At 41.7% G+C, this 20,771-nt stretch overlaps 1 protein-coding gene and 1 pseudogene across 3 annotated transcripts; both read left to right on the top strand.

Moving 5' to 3' along the window:
* The first annotated feature begins 362 nt into the window (after positions 1-362).
* LOC308458957 (proteinase-activated receptor 1-like) lies at positions 363-10,439 on the top strand. 2 transcript variants are annotated; one of them, XM_080973840.1, is made up of 2 exons: positions 363-607; positions 6,520-10,439. In XM_080973840.1, the coding sequence occupies exons 1-2, from the start codon at positions 520-522 to the stop codon at positions 7,710-7,712; spliced, it is 1,281 nt and encodes a 426-aa protein (XP_080829966.1). In that variant the 5' UTR covers positions 363-519; the 3' UTR covers positions 7,713-10,439. The 2 variants fall into 2 exon arrangements, with proteins under 2 accessions (XP_080829966.1, XP_080829967.1); XM_080973841.1 differs by lacking the exon at positions 363-607 and adding an exon at positions 5,427-5,529.
* A 7,063-nt stretch (positions 10,440-17,502) lies between these two features.
* Positions 17,503-20,444, top strand: LOC308457913 (proteinase-activated receptor 1 pseudogene; annotated as a pseudogene). Its single transcript has one exon. The product of its transcript is annotated as a proteinase-activated receptor 1 pseudogene (transcript).
* Positions 20,445-20,771: the final 327 nt, after the last annotated feature.

Here is a 20,771-nt window from a genome sequence, read left to right as displayed (position 1 = left end):
TCTTCGGCGATCAGCCTTCTTTATGGTCCAGCTTTCGCTTCCATACATCACTACTGGGAAAACAATGGCTTTAACTATACGGACCTTTGTTGGCAAGGTGATGTCTCTGCTTTTGACACAACTATGTATTCTAATGATAATTCACAAAACAGCTCTTGGTGAGACACAAATATTAGCTCTGGGTTAGTATTGGCTTCTATTATTTTTGTGGCTTTTTAGCTTATTGTGGCTTTTGCATTTTAATTATCTCCTTAAAAACCACCAGAAGTAAAGGCGGTGAACTGGCGCTCGACTCTGGAGGGCGGATTCCCTTCAGAGCTTCCCGCCCACTCCTCCGCTTTTGGGGCGGCGACTCTCCCCTCAGGCCGCCTCCGCCACACTTAGCGCGCTTCCTCGCCTGTCTGCCTGCGGTGCCTGCGGTCCCTCACAGCAGCCCAGGGAGACTTCGGAGGCGGCGGCGGCGGCGGGAGCTGACCCTTTGCGCCCGCGAACTCGGTGCTTTTGCCCCGTGAGGCGGCCATGGGGCAGCCGCCGGTCTCGCTGTTGCTGCTGGGCTGCAGCGCCGTGCTGGTGTGTCCCCTGCTCTGCCTTCCCTCGGCGGGAAATGGTAGGTGGCGACGACGGGGCTGTCTCCCGCCAGAGGGGAGCCAAGTTTTGGGTGGTCGCTCGCTGGGAGGAGGAGGAGGAGGAGGAAGGCGGGGAGGCAGCTCAGCCATGTTTCGGAGGACACCATCCCGGGGCTGCTGAGGGGGCGAGAGGGACGCTTCCAGGAAGTCGCGTCCGACTGAATTACAAGTAATCCATACTCGAGTTCCATTGGTGTGAATGGCACACAGCCAATGAAAAGTGGGGGTAAACACTCGGGAAGGGGATGCTGGACCAGGTGGGCCATTGGCCTGATCCTGCGGGGCTGTTCTTAGGGGTCCTTTTCCCGGGGAGCCAAAGGCAGCCCCTCGCTCGGCTCCCGGAGGCGCGCGTGCAATATGTAAAAGTAAATCCTTCTGACAGAACAAAGCTGGCTGCAGGAATGCCTTTGATACTTCGATTCGCCTTATTCTTTCCTGGCTCATGTTACAGGATGCCTGGGTTGTTGACGCCACTGCCGCCAAGTTGCCGGAGATGCGACCCTTTTGATGTGGGTGGGGAGGGGGCTCTTCCTCAAAAGCAGGGGGTGGGATCTTTACCGTCGCCTTTTCTCTCTCTCTCCTCGTCCTATTTATGGTGTTTATTCAGCGCAATCCTGTGGATGCCGTTGAGTTCAATAGGATTTCTTTTACAGGCAAGAATGCGTAGCGTTTGAACACTTGACTGAGTAATAAATGGGGATATGCAACTCTCACAGAACATAAAGTTTTGTTGGTTGTTGGGGAGCACCTCCATAGTTGCATGGCTACAAAGGAAGGCTTTTAAGTTTTTAGGGTTTCTCTTAGATTGCTTAAATATCGTTAAGGTCAGTGGGAGATGAGCAACCAGTTTTTAGTACATCAGTCCATTGCACCTGTACAGTAAAAAAATAATATGAAACAACCCGGACCCTGCACAGTCCTTTCTCCGCATGCTTCCTCCATGAAAGGACTGGTGGGCGGAAACAGGAGAACTGGCCTTTTCTGCAGTGGCCCCTGTTTGTGGAATGCTCTCCCCAAGGAGGTTGGCCTGCGCCTTCAATACATATCTTTAGGCGCCAAGCAAAAAGCATTTGTCTTCTCCCAAGCATTTGGCTAATTAAACAATCTATGGCCTTTTAAACTGCAGGGGGAATTATTATTTTTGTTTGTTACTATGCTATGCATTTTTGTGTTTTTATATTGTAAAGCACCCTGGGATGTCATATATGAAGGGCGGTATGGAAATTTAATGAATAAAATAAATAAAAAGATATGGAATGTGAAAGTTACAGAACCTGAGAGTCATTGTTTGCTTTCTTTCTATGAGTAACTTCTTTCTGAATTGTTATGGTTTATAAACCATGCATGATGTATTTTAATCAGTAAAAGAGATAATTCTTGGCTTAGGAAGTGGTTTTTGATATTTCTGCACATAAGCAAATGGTTGCCTTAACAGATCAAATGTTTGCCATTTGTCTTATGTTTTGACAATTTGAAAAAGTTGTAAGTTCATGGGGGAGATTTTACTGTCTGGATTTACTGCAAAGGAACTTTGTGATCCATTCTCTTTCTTTGTTCTCATAAAGTACAGCAGTGTAGGGGAGAGGGAATCTCGCTGGTTGTTTATTTTCCTCCATTGTTGCTATATTTTTTACATTGCTGACAGATAGACAGTATGTTGACCTAAAACGCTGAGTGAGTCATTTGCTTATCACCATGAACAGAACAGGGAAAATGTGGATCAAACTGAACATCACCATCAATGTTTTATTATCTATCTAGATGGTTGTTATTTTTTACTTCAAGGTTAGTTTTTTGTTAAACTTATGAGAAAGACAAACTTCATGTGTTAAATTTTAAGTTGCCCCTTTTGGATATCAACTGTGGTTAGTACAAGAAGAAAAAGAGTACAGTGGTACCTTGGTTTAAAAACAGCTTAGTTTATGAACCACTTGGATTAAGAACGCTGCAAATCCGGAAATATGTGTTTCGGTTTGTGAACTTTGCCTTGGAATAAGAACATGTTTCGCTTCCTGTTGAGTGTGTTCCATTTGTAAATTGAGTCCCCTGCTGCTATGGGAAAGCACACCTTGGTTTAAGAACATTTTGGTTTAAGAACAGACTTCCGGAATGGATTAAGTTTGTAAACTGAGGTATGACTATAACTTCCTATTGTTTCCCTACCACTTGGTTGTCAATCTGCTTGTGCTTCCCATGACAAAAAAATACATGTTGGGTGAACACTTTATAAGCGCCAGTCTGTGGCTCTTGTTAACAAGACATTAGTAAGTTTGGGTGTATGCGCAGAAGGGCACAGAGTTAAATTAACAGAAGGACTTGATGGGTATATGCCGTATTTTTCGCTCTGTAAGACGCACCAGACCATAAGACGCACTTAGTTTTTGGAGAAGGAAAACAAGGAAAAAAGTATTCTGAATCCCAGAAGCCAGAACAGCAAGAGGGATCGCTAAGCAGTGAAAGCAGCAATCCCTCTTGCTGTTCTGGCTTCTGGGATAGCTGCGCAGCCTGCATTCGCTCCATAAGACGCACACACATTTCCCCTTACTTTTTAGGAGGGAAAAAGTGAGTCCTAAAGAGCAAAAAATACGGTAATTGTAATTCAATAATGATCAGCTGTCTTAAAATAGACTTTGCAGCTTGAGGATTACGATTCCAACCACTAGGCAACACAACACTATTTGACTTATACTGGCTCTCTTACCTCGTGCCTTGGTCTTCTGCTGGTGAGTGGGACCTACCACCAGGTAAGGGCCTAAATCAAGTTGTGTTGAAGAAGCAACACTACCACCATACAAATGCAGTATAGGGGGGGATTAAGAAACTGGTGCCTAAATGAGTTAAAGGTGGGTCCCAGGTCTGAAAAATTTGAAGACTACTGATCTAGTGTGTTTTCCAAGTTAACTCTGGCTTTGATTTCACATTTGACTTAATTTCAATTGCCCAGTTTGAATACTATGTTCATGCATTGGACTGGATCATGTTTGGCATAATCATGTCTAGAGCAGACCAATTGAAATCAGTGAGACTTAATATGTGGACTGATTTGTGTACATGTGTGTGTGTGTTTCTGTTATATATATTCACAAACAATATATATCATTTTTTGATTTTTCAGTAAGTAATAACATTAAATAATAAATTACTCCCACACAAACGCAACGGTAATGTGTGTTTTGTGTGTGTGTGTGTGTGTGTGAGAGAGAGAGAGAGAGAGAGAGAGAGAGAGAGAGAGAGACTGGATGGCACTTCCAACCAAGTAAAGGTAAAGGTACCCCTGCCCGTATGGGCCAGTCGTGTCCGACTCTAAGGTTGCGTGCTCATCTCGCTCTAGAGGCCGTGAGCCGGCGCCGTCCAAAGACACTTCCGGGTCACGTGGCCAGCGTAGGTGAAAATTAACCTTGGGTTAAGAACTTAATTCGTTCTGTTCTTAACCTGAAACTGTTCTTAACCTGAGATACCACTTTAGCTAATGGGGCCCCGTGCTGGTGCCGTGCAATTTCTATTCTCATCCTGAAGCAAAGTTCTTAACCCGAGGTTAAGAGGGTTAGTGGAGTCTGTAACCTGAAGCGTCTGTAACCCAAAGTACTACTGTACTTAATTTGTTTGATAGAAGATGTCCCTTAGTGGCTGGATGTGGTGGATGACTCAGTCTTTCTTCTCTTATGCCTCAACCACAAAAGCTTTGTGCTATAAGCACCACAACTCCGTTCACCTGACCAGCATCTGCAGACTTTGACATTTTATGAAAGATGCTTCTGTACCAAATGCAGTCATGAATAGCAGTCATGGCCTTGGGTCTATCTTCTAACAGCTGTATTTTTGTTAAAGCTGTTGGAACTGTTTACTCACGAGAAGTATTCAGTGACTGTTGGTGTTCTTTAAAGATATCTTTCTTGAGAGATACATCTGGAAGGTTTAATATTGGGAGCAATTGAAAGCAAATGCATTTTAAGTTACAAAATCTGCTTAGGGATGTGTCAATTTCTAATCTTCATTTGGCTCTCCATACTAGGCAGAGACTGTTGTTTATGTTGAGCACAAATAATTAATCATGGTTTTGGAGTAACCTAGTCTGGAATGGGATCGTGTGTCGAATTTGGGCATAAAGTGAAAGGGTGTGTCAAAATAAGTCACAATAGTGCTTCATTTAAAATCAATTTAAGAGATATCTGTGTTGAGGATTAAACTTCAGTAGCAACATTTTTTTTTAAGAACTAGATCATGAAAGGTCAGTGTGACATCATGCTTGTTGCACAAACAATAGATATGTGCCACTCTCTATTATGTATCTTTATCCTAACAGCACTCACTTTAGTAAGCCTCCTAAAATCAGTATGTTTAGGAGCATTTGGAACAACTAATGTTTTAGGATATGAAAGCCCTATATGGAGGAAAACCCCACTGAAGTTGATGTTTCCAGCTCTTCTGTTCTTCCTTATTTGTGAATAATGCTGAATGACCAAAGTACAGTCTACAGAATACCGAGTTTGTTTAGCAGTGCAAAAACACTTTGAGGCTGATGAGAAGTCACATGATCTTTGATCCATTCTTTTGTACTGTGAATGCCATTCCAATCAGTAGTCTAAATGATCTTTCCTGTCATGCCTTTTCAGTAGCTTGACAGGCACTGGGTTAGTAGACAGCCTAAAGTATACAACCCCTCGGGAACAAACTTCATCATCAGTTACTTTCCATGTGCTTTGGACATTTTATAGTTTTTCACAAATGACATCTTGGATCATCTATCACAGTAGTTCTTTTCTGAAGTCATAAATGATGGGATCCATATTAGTGATGGAGCTGTGGTCACAGTGGAGGAAAGGAGTGAGGTGATGTCTCCTTCCCCCTGTAGCTCCAGGTCCGCTGAAAACTGCTCTAGGGGGCCCCCTTGGACAGAGTGCAGGTGAGGGCTGTGTCCTGCAAAGGCTGTGCGGTTGGGGTCAGAATATATCTGAAATTATTTTTAAAGGACTAATTTCCTGTATAATATACACTTTGTTGTTATTCTTGTTATTACTAATTATTTCTTTATGCATGAAACTGGACACCAAAAACTTGAAAAGAGTTGTTTTGTCTAAGATATAGGTTGGAATTAAAAGATAAGTCATTGTGGGTGACACAATTAGTACCAGGTTTTCTCCAACCTATCTGAAGAAAACCTACAGGCTCAAAGTGCTGTATACTGGAACAACTATGGCCTGTTTTAATTGGGATAGAGAAACAAAGTCATTCTGAGTCCTCTTATCATAGCTCTCCAATTCTTTGATGTGATATTGAGCAAGCCTTTCAGAATATAGCCCAATACAACATGGGCTATCAGGTAGATGTTAACCCAGAACGAACATTCTATGTACTGTAATAAGAATTCTGTCTTATCTAAAGGAGGTTTGAAAATCCAATAGGCTATCTTTAGCTTACTGAGGCAAGGGAAAGTCCATGATTTTTGGCAAAGTTTCACTTGATAATCAAGATAAATACTTTTGGAATTTGAATGTTTCTTGCATTGAAACATATATTTAAATAGTCTGGGAAAGTATCTGATGAATATTCAGTGAATAAGAGGGTTTGTAACTGCTGTTGTTAAAATTTCAGAGGTGATGAATAGGAATCCCTGTTTTATATGTTAATGTCATCTTAATAGGTGCAGACAAGATCTATTGTAAATAACAGAATGTAAATTACTTAAAAGCAGCTATCATAAACACGGGGGGGGGGGAATGAAAAGGTAGTATAGAGGAAGTAACATGCTAATTGTACAAGATATTTGAAAAATGGAAAAGGCAGTGAATATGCCTTTTTCTAGTCCACAAAAGAATTTTACTTCAGAAAAGTATTTTCTGCTAAATGTGTGAGTTACCTAATATGTTTAATAACCATAAACTTCATTTTCTAGACTCTTTCGCTCAGATTGGACCAAAAACCTTTCCCTATTCAACAGAAGAAGAATATGAAAAAATCCCATTGGGAGACGATGACACTGAAAATGATTCAGAAATTGGATCGGGTTCCATCAATGAAAGTATATTCCCTGGAGAAACACGAATGCTGGAGATGTCAAGGAGATCTGGAGATGTCAAGGAGTACCTGACTAGTGGATGGCTGACCATTTTTGTTCCATCAGTTTATACCCTAGTTGTTGCGCTGAGTCTTCCTCTGAACATCATGGCAATTCTTGTGTTCCTGATAAAAATGAAGGTGAAAAAGCCAGCTGCAGTGTACATGCTCAGCCTGGCTTCTGCTGATGTTCTCTTTGTGAGTGTTCTTCCTTTTAAGATTGTCTACCATTTTTCTGGGAACAATTGGGCATTTGGACCTGAAATGTGTCGTTTTGTCACTGCTGCCTTCTACTGCAACATGTACTGCTCTATCCTGCTGATGATGGTGATAAGCATGGACCGTTTCTTAGCAGTGGTGTACCCAATGCAGTCCCTGTCATGGCGCACACGAAGACGTGCCTTTGTGGTCTGTCTTGCCATCTGGCTTGTAGCAATAGCTGGAGTGATACCTCTGCTAATCAATGAGCAAACCCAAAGAATTCCTCAGTTAAACATTACAACATGTCATGATGTGTTGAAGAAAGATGATCTTAAAGGCTATTACCTTATTTTTTTCACCATTTTCTCTTCTCTTTTCTTTTTTGTGCCATTAATTGTTTCCGCTGTTTGCTATGTGTGTATCATCCGGAGTCTTAGCTCTTCGAATGTCGCTGCGAAGCAGAGCAAGAAAACACGGGCATTATTATTGTCTGTAGCTGTTTTCTCCATTTTTATTATGTGCTTTGGTCCAACCAATGTCCTTTTGTTAATTCACTACATCAGTTTTTCTTACAAAAACTACTTGGGGAATATCTACTTTGCCTATCTCATCTGTGTCTGTACTAGCAGTATAAGTTGCTGCATTGATCCTTTGATCTATTATTACACCTCTTCTGAATGCCAGCGTCACCTTATCAATCTTTTTTGCTGTAAAAAGACCTCTGAATCTTGCAGTACCAGTACCAGTGGCCAGTTAATGACTAGGACCAGCAGAAGGGGTACTTGCACCAGTACACTTGGTAACAGTGTCTACAGGAAGCTATTAACATAGGATTGCAATCAGCTACCGGTAAGTTTTGTTCAAAGTAGACTTACTGAAATTAATGGACCCAAATAGTTACATCCATGAATTTCAGTGAGTCTGTTCTTACTATGAGAAACATTTGCTACAACTCATATTGTTTGTGGACAAAAGTACATTTTGTGCACTTATTATTTATATAGCTATATATTTAAGCTATTATACTGAAGAATAGCCATATCACATTTTTCACATGATTAACATGTTTGTTAACAGATAACCTGTCATTAAAAAGGATATAGGGTATGGGGAGGGAAGATAAAGACTCAAGGAGGTGTTGAAACAGTGTTTTCCTGTGAAAACTTTACCCAGATATGTACTGCATCCCTATTTGTGTGTGTGAGAGAGAGAGAGAGAGAAAGACAGAGAGAGAGAAAGAGAAGTATTAATCTGATTCTACTGACAATGTTATAAATAGGTCACTTATGGCTGAAAACCTCCAACAACTAAAATCTACAAACTGTTAAACAGACTTCAAATTTTTACGCATTGTTTGCCACATTACAGTAGCCCTCTGAATGAAATCACTGTTTCCATTTACAAATTGGCTTTGGATGCTAAGAGACACTGATTTCATTCAAAGCTGCCTAATGACCTTATGACTAAAGAGATATTTGAGTTTATATATCCTTTTTCTTATTGGTACTCTAATTTCAAGTATTATTTGTATTACAACATTTGATGATTCCTGAAATTAAATGAATCAGTGGTCTTTTTTTAACACTGCTTTTCTAATTTGTAGTATATGATTCAGCCCTCTGAAATGCATTCTGCATATTTCATGATTTTGCTCTACATATTTTGGCTGCCTTAGAAGCTAAAAACTGAAAAAGATTTCCTTAAAAGACAAATGAGTCAATATTTGCAATTTGGTGTTGTCACACAAAGTTCTAGTCATGATAAGCCTTTTTATTGTTCTGTTGTATATAAACAATGGACTTTTGACTCATGATTGAGACCTGTATTGATTTTACAGAACAGATTGGCTTGCATCCTGACCTTTTGCTCCTTTACAAAGAGACACAGTACTTTATAAAATGGCTGTTTCCATGAGCAGCGTTATCCTTCCATGAATAGAAGCAAAAAGTTATAACTAGCCAGAACTGGTTGCTAGTTGGTGTTACTGTGTACCCATCACAACTAAATACAGAATAGCCTAGTTACATTCTATTAATGTGGTTTAACACGGACTAGATCACACTGTCAACCAAGTAGTTTGGAGTTGTCCAAATATTTGAAGAATCAGAGAAAAGGTATGCTGGCATATTTATTTCAAACTGGTTCTGCTTTAAGTATTATTCTGAACATGTGTTTCTACTTTTAAAATAGAGTGAAACTCCAATGTGTCCTGTTCAGAATGTATTTTCTACAGGTATTTGCTTTTAGTGGGCACCTCTCCACAGATTCTGTACCTTAGTTTTTTCCTAAATTGTGTCATACCTTTATCATGTGTGTGAAATGCATTTAAAAAACAGACTGAGGCGCTGCAACATTATAAAAATCTAATTAACTCGCACTCAGTAATGGAAAAGTACAAGTGAGCCCTGGGACATAAAAATAAATTAAATATTACTTGTCTTCATGTAAATTACTTTTACTTTCATTAGCAGTTGAATTTAGGTTTTTAGCTGATGCATTTCTTTAGCACAGAAACTGTAAGTTTCTACTCTAGAATCCCATAGGGTTTCTAATGTAACAAAAAAGTAAAGTGTTGCATCTAGTAAGAGCAAAAGCACTCCAACAGAGGCATCCATTAATGCAAGAGGCAAGGGGACACTTTTTGCCCTTTCTCCCTCCCTTCTGTTTTCATAATTATGAAAAACCTACTCTGGATGCTCTCCCAAACCTTCAGAACAGATTTTTGGGTGGTGCCGGAGGCTGTGAAAATCAGCAAAATTTGCATCCCTTCCTCTTCCGTCAACAGTTGCCTCTGCTGGAGCAACATCTAAACATTCTAAACATACATTTTGTTTAAGTGTAGATAATATAATTACCAAATGGGAGAAGTAAAGCTACTACTTATCTACTCAAAAGTAAGTCCTATTGATTTCAATTGCCGTTGCTCTTAAACAAGTAGATATAGGCTTGTATCCTGAAACTCAGAATCTGAAGCAGCATTTTAAAACTGAGAAGAAGTGTCTGCTAATCTGTCAGCAGGTATTTTCAGCATTCTAACTATTTTATTTGAGATGTATTGCATTACTGTATTGTTTTCCATTTTTGTGTGTGAAAAGATATAAAAGGGTATTTAGCTGGGTTTGATATAGGAGGAAATACCTGTTATAGGAAGAATATTAATGGTTGTGACCAACTAGGTTATACTCCGAGTGTACACATTGAAAATAGTGAACCTAAGTTCATCATGTCCATTATTTTCAATGGGTCTACTCTGAGCTGGACTGACATTGGATATGACCCAGTATTGACTTCTATTTTCTTCCTGGGTCAAATCCCTATCAAAATACATTTAATGTAAAGTAATTTAACCATACATTTTTAATTTTATTGATGTACAAACATAAGTAAAATGTGTAAATATTTCATAATTTTTGGAAGTTATATTATTATATATTCATATTAACCAAATAAATTATGGTATTTGCTTTCTTAAAACTATAATGTTGATAGACAGATGTTTATTATTATGTTTGAAAATTGAGTTAACCTGCAGCAATAATAAACTTTTTATCTGCTTCATTTGTTGTGTGTTCATACCTATGCCATGATACAAGTTTGTCATACATGGTATCCAGTCTGATATATTTTCACTTAAAAATTGCTGCTCTGAAACATGTAAACCTTGAATATTCCAAAAGCTTCAGTCAGGTTGCTTAAAACCCACAGCAACAAAGATAATATTTTAATATCTCTGTCACAAGAGACTAGGGCCCTGCGGGACTTGACATCTTTCCGCAGGGCCTGTAAGACAGAGTTGTTCCGCCAGGCCTTTGATCAGGGCGCAGCCTGACTCCCTCCTCTGGCAACCTGCACAGAACTTTGCTTAATTGGTTGCCATCAATTTGATTTAATTAATTTTTATAATGAAATATTTTTAGATTGTGTGATTATTTGATTTTTTGATTATTTGATTGTTGTTAGCCGCCCTGAGCCCGGCTTCGGCTGGGGAGGGCGGGATATAAATAAAATTTATTATTATTATTATTATTATTAAAATGTTAGAAACAAGTAACTGTGGCAGTTTGTAGGAATCATCCATTTTTGGTCTTGCATTATTGTTCAGTGACAGTAAAGCTAAACTACAATGAAGGGGCAATCTGTGGTCTTTGTGGTGTCTATGGTACAGGAACTGAAAAAAGTATGGTAGTTTGGCAGCATGTCAGGCCAGTCAAGGTTCTTCAGGCCCCCAGGCAAAAGCTGCACCTAAGGCATGGCATAGTTCATTCCTTTAAATTGGAGGTGAGTTGCCTTGGCCTGCCCTAGCTGATACAGTTTAGGAAATAGTGGTAACACCACCATGAATCTTTCTCTGCTGTAGGATCGCTCTGCTCCAAAATGCTGAATCCATAAACAACAGAAAGGTTATCCAATACTGCTACTATATGTGTGCTTTTTAAAAATATCACTTCCATTGCATGCCTGCTTCATAGGCTAGAGCATCTGATTTGTATGCAGAAGCTCCCAGGTGGTCCAGTCCCTGGCATCTCCAGGTAGGGCTGGAAATCTCCCCTGATTGAAACCCAGAAGAGCCATTCAGTTTAGGATCACAAACCAAGGGAGTTTCACATAGCTAGCGAGTGATAAGCCAAGCTGTTAACATGATGAACGGTGCTGCACTGCTGTGGGGAAGAAGCCCCTCTTGAGATGACTATCCTGTAAGATCTGGGCTCTTTCCATCTGAATTCAGGTGTAAATATGCGAATAGGTCATATTTCTTAAAGCCTCCGCCACATCTTGATTTGCAAAGGAACCCAGACCGTGAGTGAGCACTTGGATCTCCCAAGAATCTTTCTACAGCTCAGCAGAGATGGCACCCAACCTCTGTAACACTATGCTTCTCTCCATGTGTTTGTGTCTAGTACCTGTTTTGTTATTCCAATGTGCCTCCATGAGTTGGGCAAGATAGTGGGTCAGGATCATGAACTGACCTTTGAGCTTCTTTATAACCATCCCAGATAAAACGCTCTTGTAATCTTTCAAGGGTTTTACTTAATTGCAGCCTTTGTTGAATCCTGTAAGTATTTGCAGTTATTTTATACCTGGACTGCAAAAAGTTCCAGAATGTGTATGTGTGGCAGTGTTGGGACATATAAGCATCTCATTATATGAGTATCAATGTGGACCAAGAGAACTGCTTTATGAAACAGCCCTAACTTTTCCAAGTTGATATATCCCATTTGACTCATAATCTGTGTCCATATCAGCTTTGTTAAAAAGGAAGCTCTGTTTCCCATGATTCATTGTTATAGAGATGTGAAAATGGCTAAACCCCGCCCTCATTTTTACTGATGTGGATGAAATTTACGGGAAGAGGAGTTTCTCCAGAGTGGATTAAGCCTGCCAAATTGCAGGCAGATATCTCGCAATGCAGGAACCCTTAAGTTGTACAAATATTGTTTCAATATAAAAAAATTCCTTCCTGTAGCACCTTAAAGACCAACTAAGTTAGTTCTTGGTATAAGCTTTCGTGTGCATGCACACTTCTTCAGATTTGTTTCATTTCAGTTACATTATTGTTTCAGTTACAGGAAGTCATACTTTTCTCTTTTCCATTATTGTTTGTACAGTGTTTATAAAGAAGTCTGTTTGCCTCAGTAAATTTTTTCTTTTTTACTGTGAATTTTGACTGCGTTTTGACTTAGCTGTATGACATATCTATCATCTATCTATCTATCATCTATATCTATTTATCTCTTTCACTGCCAGGAGATGAAACCTGCTAGATTTAAAACTGATAGTCATAGTGATTCTTCCACAAGGACAAAAGTGAACATTTCTGGGTGAATAAAATGTTTGTTAATCCTTCCCGTCTATTGTTTTTTATACAGTTGGTCTGAAAATTTGTAGACATCTGAGAAGAGGAAAAGGGGATAACACTGCAAAAATACACAATATCAAATGGAAATAAAGGATACTAACAGGAATGAAAAGGAACTCTCACTCACCAGCCGTTCAACTAAAGGGGGAAGGCAGAAGGGGGATAACTCTTGAACACAAAAATGTGGCACAAACAAACTCAAAACATAAAAATACAATAAATAAAAGTGGCAAGGTGTATTGTCTATAAAGTTACAACAGAAAGTGATTGGAAAGGGTCAAATTAGTAGACAATGCACTACCTAAAAACAACAAAATCCACCTATTTCAAAGTAGGCTTGCCATAGATCAGGAAAATTGGTGTTGGGGGAATTTTGCTGAATCTGCAAAATGACAAGAGGAAACCCAGATGTATGGCAACCAGGTGGGAAAAGCAGTGGTTCGGTTTTCCCCAAAAAGCTTAACAATTTTGGTGGGTTTCTTTGAAAAAAGCTCAGGAATTTTACTTTTGGAAATACGGCAATCCTATTTCAGATTAATCCCACAGGACAGTATTAGGAGGCTGGTTACCCTACAGAATCCTTCCCAAAGTGGACTGTTGATGGTAGATGACCAAGGGAGCTGGGTTGGCATTACTATGGCAAAATCATGTCCTAACATGGTCACATTATTTTGACTTGCACCTTTTACCATTTTCATAAACACCTGAAAGCATGGGGAGGGGTGCCAGTGTCCTTCAAGCAAGAAGTGCCACCAGCCAAGTGAAAAAGCAAGCATCAATTCCATTATTCTATCTATTCCCCTGGAGGTGCCACTTTCACAATGGCCAAACCTGATCAGAAGTTGTTTTACTTGTCTCAAATAGGGAAAAGCAATAGTACTGTTCAAACATTTATCTGAGCACATGGACAGGATAACAACTCCATCACTACAGAATCAGTACTGAAGGACTCTGCAGATGCAAACTTGTGTACAGAGACTAAAATGAATCAGAGGTTTCCCAAACAATTTGGACAGAGCCAACACGTGAAGATACCAGTGGCTCCAAGCAGACACACTCCTGCTCCCTTTCTGCATCTTGCTACCGCCAATATTAGCAAGAGTGCTGTATTTGTAGATCCATGGAGACCTCAACCCTGGCCAGGCACCTAGCTTTGACTGCAATTGTGCTCTTTGACCACCAGAGGCTCCCCTAGCTTCAGTAGATCTGAGCTCTGCTCTCTGAATGGCAACTGTTGTGGAACAACAGTGCGAGAGGACTTGTCCTCAATGATGTGCTGTTTCTAAGCTTCTCAGGCACTAGCTGACCAAATGGGGAACAAGAGTCTAGACTAGATGTGCTTTTCTCCAGATCCAGCTGGGTAATGTTGTAATGCCCAACTTCAGCAAGGTACTTGTAGCCTGTGTTCTCAGCTCAAATCATGGGACAATCTCCTAACACTTCTAAACACATCTGGCCTTACCTTTTGCTTGTTCTCACAGTGACAATGGACTCTGGAATGGTGTAATAGCATCAAAAGTGAAATGGAGTGGATAATTTGTTTCATAGCTTCGAACGGATGCTCAGCCATGAATTATCCTGGAAGTCACAATCCCATCACAAGAGTTATTGTGATGAGAAAAGAGACTAATAGTAAAGCACTTCATGCACTTACAGGTACTCAAGATAGGGAAAAGGGATACATTCTGTTCATTAATGAGGTTTAATTGTCCGTCACACCCTGAAAATGGAAACGTTCATTACCAACCAAACGCATCAGTATCCATTACATGGGTCATAATGTGATTTTCAGAAATATTTTGTTTTTCAGAAAGCATCTTTTGAGAACAAACATGAAAGATGCCAAACCATGTAGATAATTCCTCCTATTAATATGATGACTCTCGTTACTCTCATGAAAGCAGTCTTTTATGAAGCTTTGAAAAGCAGCTAGGAGGGAGAAATAAAAAGCCCATTCCTCCCTCTTCCTTAGTCCTGTCTCTTTGAAGGTTGCTTTTCTGACAGTAGGGGGTTAGCTCTGGGTCTCCAATTGCTTTAAGCTAATATTCAAGCCCAAATTGGATGAAAAGATGAAGAGTGGAATTTGATCTCAGAGAACTTAATGGGTCAGGAGAACATGCCTTTCAGATAAATCCTTGCAGCCCTTTTTTAGAAACCTGGCAGCAAAAGCTGAGGTGTGCCTCTGGAGGAATAATGGGCCGAACTCTGAAGATACTTTCTCTGCTTAATATACTCTGCACCTTACATAGCACAGTAAGAGCAAACAGTAAGTACCCTTACCGTGGTTTGTGAATGATTTAACATGCTTTAATTTGCACAAGGCAAGCAGAAGGGTGGGGGGGCGGTCTACTTATTTATGATGCTCTTCTCTACTTGGCTGGCATTCCATCTTGCCTTAAGCATTGTGTGATGCCCAATTTTGTGTGACAGGAAGAGTAAGGCCCCTTCCATGAGTGGAAGTCCATTCTGCCGGCATGCATTACCGTTGAAAAGGGCAATCAAAATGATCCAGGGAATGGAGCAAATCCCCTATGAAGAAAGACCGGAGCATTTTCGGACCATTCAGTTTGAAAAGGCACATGAGAGGTGACATGATAGAATATTATTAAAAAAATATGCCTGGCACGGAGAAAGTGAATAGAGAAAAGTCTTTCACCATCTTTACTCTAGAACTCATGGGCATCCAATGAAGTTGCATGCTGGAAGATTCAGGACAGGCAAAAGAAAATACTTCTTTGCACAGTGCATGGTTAAACTAGGGAACTCAGTTCCACAGGAGGCAGTAATGGCCACCAACCTAGGGGGCTTTAAAAGAAGATTGGACAAATTCATGGAGGAGAGCAGTAGTCTAAACCACTGAGCCTCTTGGGCTTGCCAATCAGAAGGTCGGCAGTTCGAATCTGCGTGATGGGGTGAGCTCCCATTGCTCTGTCCCAGCTTCTGCCAACCTAGCAGTCCTAAAGCATACCAGTGCAAGTAGATAAATAGGTACCGCTTCGGCAGGAAGGTAAACGGTGTTTCCGTGCGCTCTGGCTTCCATCAAGGTTTTCCATTGCGCCAGAAGTGGTTTAGTCATGCTGGCCACATGAGCCGGAAAGATGTCTGTGGACAAACGCTGGCTTCCTCAGCCTGAAAGCAAGATGAGCACCACAACCCCATAGTCACCTTTGACTGGACTTAACTGTCCAGGGGTCCTTTACCTTTACTATCTTTTAATTAGTCACGTATCACTCAAAGGTGTTCCAGCAGCTTACATTAAAGCAAAACGTGCACATCCACACTACCATAGGATGAGGAAAGAGGGGGCAATCATATAATACAGTAATCTTTCATATAATCTACAAGTGATAGAATAACAACACACTAGCCCCATAAACAGCAGCAAACAACATTAGCAGTACTCAAACAATAAGCAAAGCAATACTCCCATCCACTAATGAGCAGATAAATCAAACCTCAACCCCCCTCCCTAGTCCAAAAACCATTCATATCAAACCAGCAGTTCCCCCCTTAATCTCCCCACCGCACCTAGAAGTCTGTCCTCAGGCCAGTAGCTGCAAATCTGCAGCGGGTGGGTCCAACATCCTCCGGGGGGGGGGGGTTCCATCATTTCTCCCTTCTCTTCAGAGCGGGGGGGCGGGGGGGAGTAGCAGCAAAGGGAGATGATGGCAAAAGTTTTACCTGCTTTGCCATTGTCCCAGCTTCTACTGCTCCTCTCTTGCTGCTGTTAATGCTGTTTCCAGCCATGATGGCTATGCGCTGCCTCCACAGCTGGAGACAGAAATGCTTCTAAAGCCAGTTGCTGGAACAATAGGAGGGGAGAGTGCTTTCTTCTTGAATCTTGCTTATGAGTTTCCCACACGCTTCTAGGAGGCCACTGTGAGATCAGGGTGCTAGGCTAGATGGCCATTCCTGATCTAGCAGACCCTTCTTATATTCTTATTGGATGGTAGTGCTATTTTTCTAGAAAAAGAGGTGTCAGGACTCCCCACGAACACCCCCTTGTTCTCTTATAATGGCAATGGCATCCACCTGCGAGGTGTCGGAACTGATGTCCGGTGAGTTCCAGCTGGGGGAAGAAGGCCCTGAATAGCACCAATTGTGCTTAAAGAGAATATTCTTCTATTAGGAAGACAAGCTTTGGGGTTTTGTTTTGTTTTTTTCAAATATATGTGCATTACATTAGATATTTAGGTTTTGATTTAAAAGGAATTCCATCCCCAAATCAGTTAGAGTGCATCTAAATCGTTTTTAGGCTTTGCATGCCCCATCTCTGAAATTTGTGTGATTTCTGTTGTGCAGTGAAATTTGTATTGTTTTATCGTTTTTATGCTCATTTGACATTCTTTAAGCGACTAATGCAAAATGTGCCTCCTTAAAGAGGCATAAGCTTTCTAGCAACTCCTTGGGAGCGCTTTCGACTGACCTGTGCTCTGTGGACTCTTGATAGCTTTTAACATACGGTATTTGCAGCACACTCTCTACTGTTCTGTTATAGAATAGGAGCAGAAAAGGGGACATATTGAGAAGGAAATAACTGACTTGTAGTAGAGAGACCTCCAAAGTAATAAAGTGTTTCAGCATAAAATAAAAAAGGAAGGAAGGGTTTTCAACATTATTTGTATTAGCACAGACCCCTCCTGGAACTTTACAGTGAAAGGGAAGGGATCACAAATCAAAATTAACAACAACAATCCTAATAATCCAGATTGGACAATACAAATCTGTAATTTAGTAGTCTGAATTTATATTCTGATGAAGAGAGTAATACTGAATGTTATGCTGGTGTTGACATAATTGATTTTATATTGCTTCTCCTTTCAGATTCATCCTTAGAGACGGCTAGGAGCCTCTTGCCAATTTTAGTCAGTCCTTCTACACATGAGAATGAGTTGGACATCCACAGTCAAAACACAGAGTCCATTCACCTCTCAGAGGACATTGAAACAATCATAACTAGTCCATGGGTAACTTGGTTTGTTCCTTCAGTCCACATTATTGTTGTTATGTTCAGTCTGCCTTTAAACATTATGGCAATCCTTGTGTTTGTGGTCAAAATAAGGCTTAAGAAGCCAGCTACAGTGTACATGCTCAACCTGGCTTTTGCCGACGTCCTCTTTGTGTCTGTGCTTCCTTTTAAGATCATCTACCACTTTTCTGGAAACAATTGGACATTTGGACCGGAAATGTGTCGTTTCATCACATCTGCCTTTCACTGCAACATGTACTGCTCCATCCTGCTGATGGTGACCATAAGTGTTGACCGTTTCATGGCAGTGGTGTACCCAATGCAGTCTCTGTCATGGCGCACACCAAGACGGGCCGCTTTGATCTGCTTTGCCATCTGGATTATAGCCATAGCTGGAGTGATTCCTCTGCTTCTCAAGGAGCAAACAGAAAGATTCCCTCGCTTAAACATTACCACCTGTCTTGACTCACTAGCTGTCTCTACAGTTAAGACATTTTATCGTTACTTTTCTGTAGTAACTATTTTGTTCTTTTATATACCATTACTAATTTCTGGTACCTGTTATGTGTGCATTATAAAGAAACTTTCTTCATCCAATGTTGCTACAAAGCCAGGTAAAAAGAGACGTGCCATTCTCCTGTCTGTAGCTGTCTTGTCCTCTTTTATTATTTGTTTTGGTCCAACAAATGTCACGTTTATGCTGCAAATCTTCAGCCTTTTGCCTGAACAGCAGGTTGCAAATCTCTTGTTTGCATGCACGCTTGCCACTTGTATCACTACCATAAGCTGTTGCATTGACCCCTTGATTTATTATTATGCCTCTTCAGAGTGTCAAAGGCAGGTCTGGCGTCTCCTTTGCTATAGAAAGCATTCTGATCTGGAAAGGAGCATTCAGTTTTCAAGCAGTAATATGGAAACCTCATGAATATAGCTTTTAATCATTTGCCCAGAGCAGGGGTCGGCAAACTACGGCCCGGGAGCCGGATGCGGCCCCCCAGGCTCACAAATCCAGCCTGCGGACCCTGCCACCACTCAGTCAGTCCCTGCACACTGCGGATGCCTCACCGCACAAGGACTGACTTCCGTGGTGCTGGCACGGCTTCTGGGTGGGCGACGATGCTGGTGCGGCTTCGGATTGGCCGCTGGAAGCTCCTGCAGCCAATCCGAAGCTGTGACGTTTGGATTTGTGTGCAGGGGAGGCGACGGCACGGAGCAGAGCAGAGGCGGTGCTGCTGCCCCCAGCACCTGAGCGGGGCTTTCCCCATGGCGACAGTGCGCACTTGGCAAGGGCCCCTGGCTTCCTGTCGGCCTCCTCTGACACCTCTTCCTCCTCTTCTGCCATTGCTGCTCCTGCTGCTGCTGCTTCTCCTCCTCCCCGACACTGCTGCACCGGCCGTGGCCCCTTTCCAGGCGTGCGGGATACAGTGGTACCTCAGGTTAAGTACTTTATTCGTTCTGGAGGTCCGTTCTTAACCTGAAACTGTTCTTAACCTGAAGCACCACTTTAGCTAATGGGGCCTCCTGCTGCTGCCGCGCCGCCGGAGCACGATTTCTGTTCTCATCCTGAAGCAAAGTTCTTAACCTGAAGCACTATTTCTGGGTTAGTGGAGTCTGTAACCTGAAGCGTATTTAACCTGAAGCATATGTAACCTGAGGTACCACTGTATGAGGAAGAAAGAGGCGCCGCCACCGTTGCAGGTAACCAGGCTTGGGCTATTCTCCACCTCCCCGCGGCGAAGCAGAGCATGCAAACCAGAGGGGATGATCGTTGCAAGAAGATTTGTGCACGCACACAGAGACCTTGCCACAATATTGTTGTGACTGTTGCATAGTGCGTACTTACCCAGGAGTTGTTACGCTCTGGTGGGATGTGATGTCAACTTAACTTTTACACAGAGGGCAGGCCCGCTGGAATGAATGGACCCGGGCTGGGCATGGCCACTCATGTCAACGGGTCTACCCTTGGGTAAAAAATAGAGACTGCCACGTAAACATGCTTTTTAAAAAAGCTGCAGTCCAGCCCCCGACAGTGTTTGAGGGACAGTGAACCGGCTCCCTGTTTAAAAAGTTTGAGGACCCCTGATCCAAAGCATAGCCTTTTATCTTATTAGTTTATTAATTGCCTTTTGGATAAATCTCAAGGTGGTTTGCAACTACACAGTTATATCTGATGTAATGTACTCATTCATAAAACTGGGTTTTGCATGTCACAGGTTTTGCATGGTTCAAAGCCTTTGATGTCTATGTATTTATTTCTATAGGATAGTCTCTAGAGCATTTAAACATGTCTGAATCGGATGCCAGAGACTAGACTGACTCTAAGGGTGAAGGAATGCAGGCACAGACAGAGCAGCCTCTGACAAAGGAGCAAGGGGAAGATTCGCACCCCGCCTTACACATTCCCAGAATCAGAGAGACCAGCAGATTCAGAAGCTGCTCAGTCGGGGGAAGAGCTGCACAGTTTTAAGATAGTAGCTAGGCAACCAGGAGGGAGGGAGCTTTTAGGACATTCTTCAATAGAGAGTGTTGGGGAAGTCCCTCCCTCCCCTAGAACTCAGAGGACTGAAAGGGTCCAGGAACAACGGAAGCACAAGGGAGGGACAGGTGGCCCGTGGCGTGCTTCTTGCTGCAGAAGGGGAGGGGACTTAGAGTGAGCAACTGCCATCCATGAAGGGGAACAGCTTGGTGCTGCTCTCAGTATGTTGTTGTAAATAAAATGGACTATAAACCTGCCAAAGGCTCGTTATTTCTTATCGGAAGCTACCAGACAGAAGGGGAAGCTCCCTTGCTTGCCAGCATACCTGACAAAATACTTCGCACTGCCTATGGCATTGGATAACTGCTCTTATGAAATGGGGGCAAGACATTATGCCTCTCTGAAAATGACATATTGAGATGGGAGTATTATTAGTAAGGCACCTGGTTTGAATAGTAGAAGACCCAATGGCAAGTTTACCGAGGGTATTGGAGAAGATTTATGAATTTGGTCAAGTAGCAGAATTTAAGCTGAATAAGAGTAAAATGAAAATGCTGGTGAAAAATATGACAGAGCATCATCCAAAAA

This window comes from Podarcis pityusensis, assembly GCF_964106645.2.
Source record: "Podarcis pityusensis genome assembly, chromosome: 11".
Lineage (NCBI taxonomy): Eukaryota > Metazoa > Chordata > Lepidosauria > Squamata > Lacertidae > Podarcis > Podarcis pityusensis.
Note: the sequence above shows the minus strand (reverse complement) of the source record. Positions and strands in the feature narration are given on the sequence as shown.

Coding starts and splice junctions, on each gene's coding strand:
- LOC308458957 (XM_080973840.1), top strand. CDS start 520: ATGGGGCAGCCGCCGGTCTCGCTGTTGCTGCTGGGCTGCAGCGCCGTG. Junction 608..6,519: donor CCTTCCCTCGGCGGGAAATG/GTAGGTGGCGAC, acceptor TTCATTTTCTAG/ACTCTTTCGCTCAGATTGGA.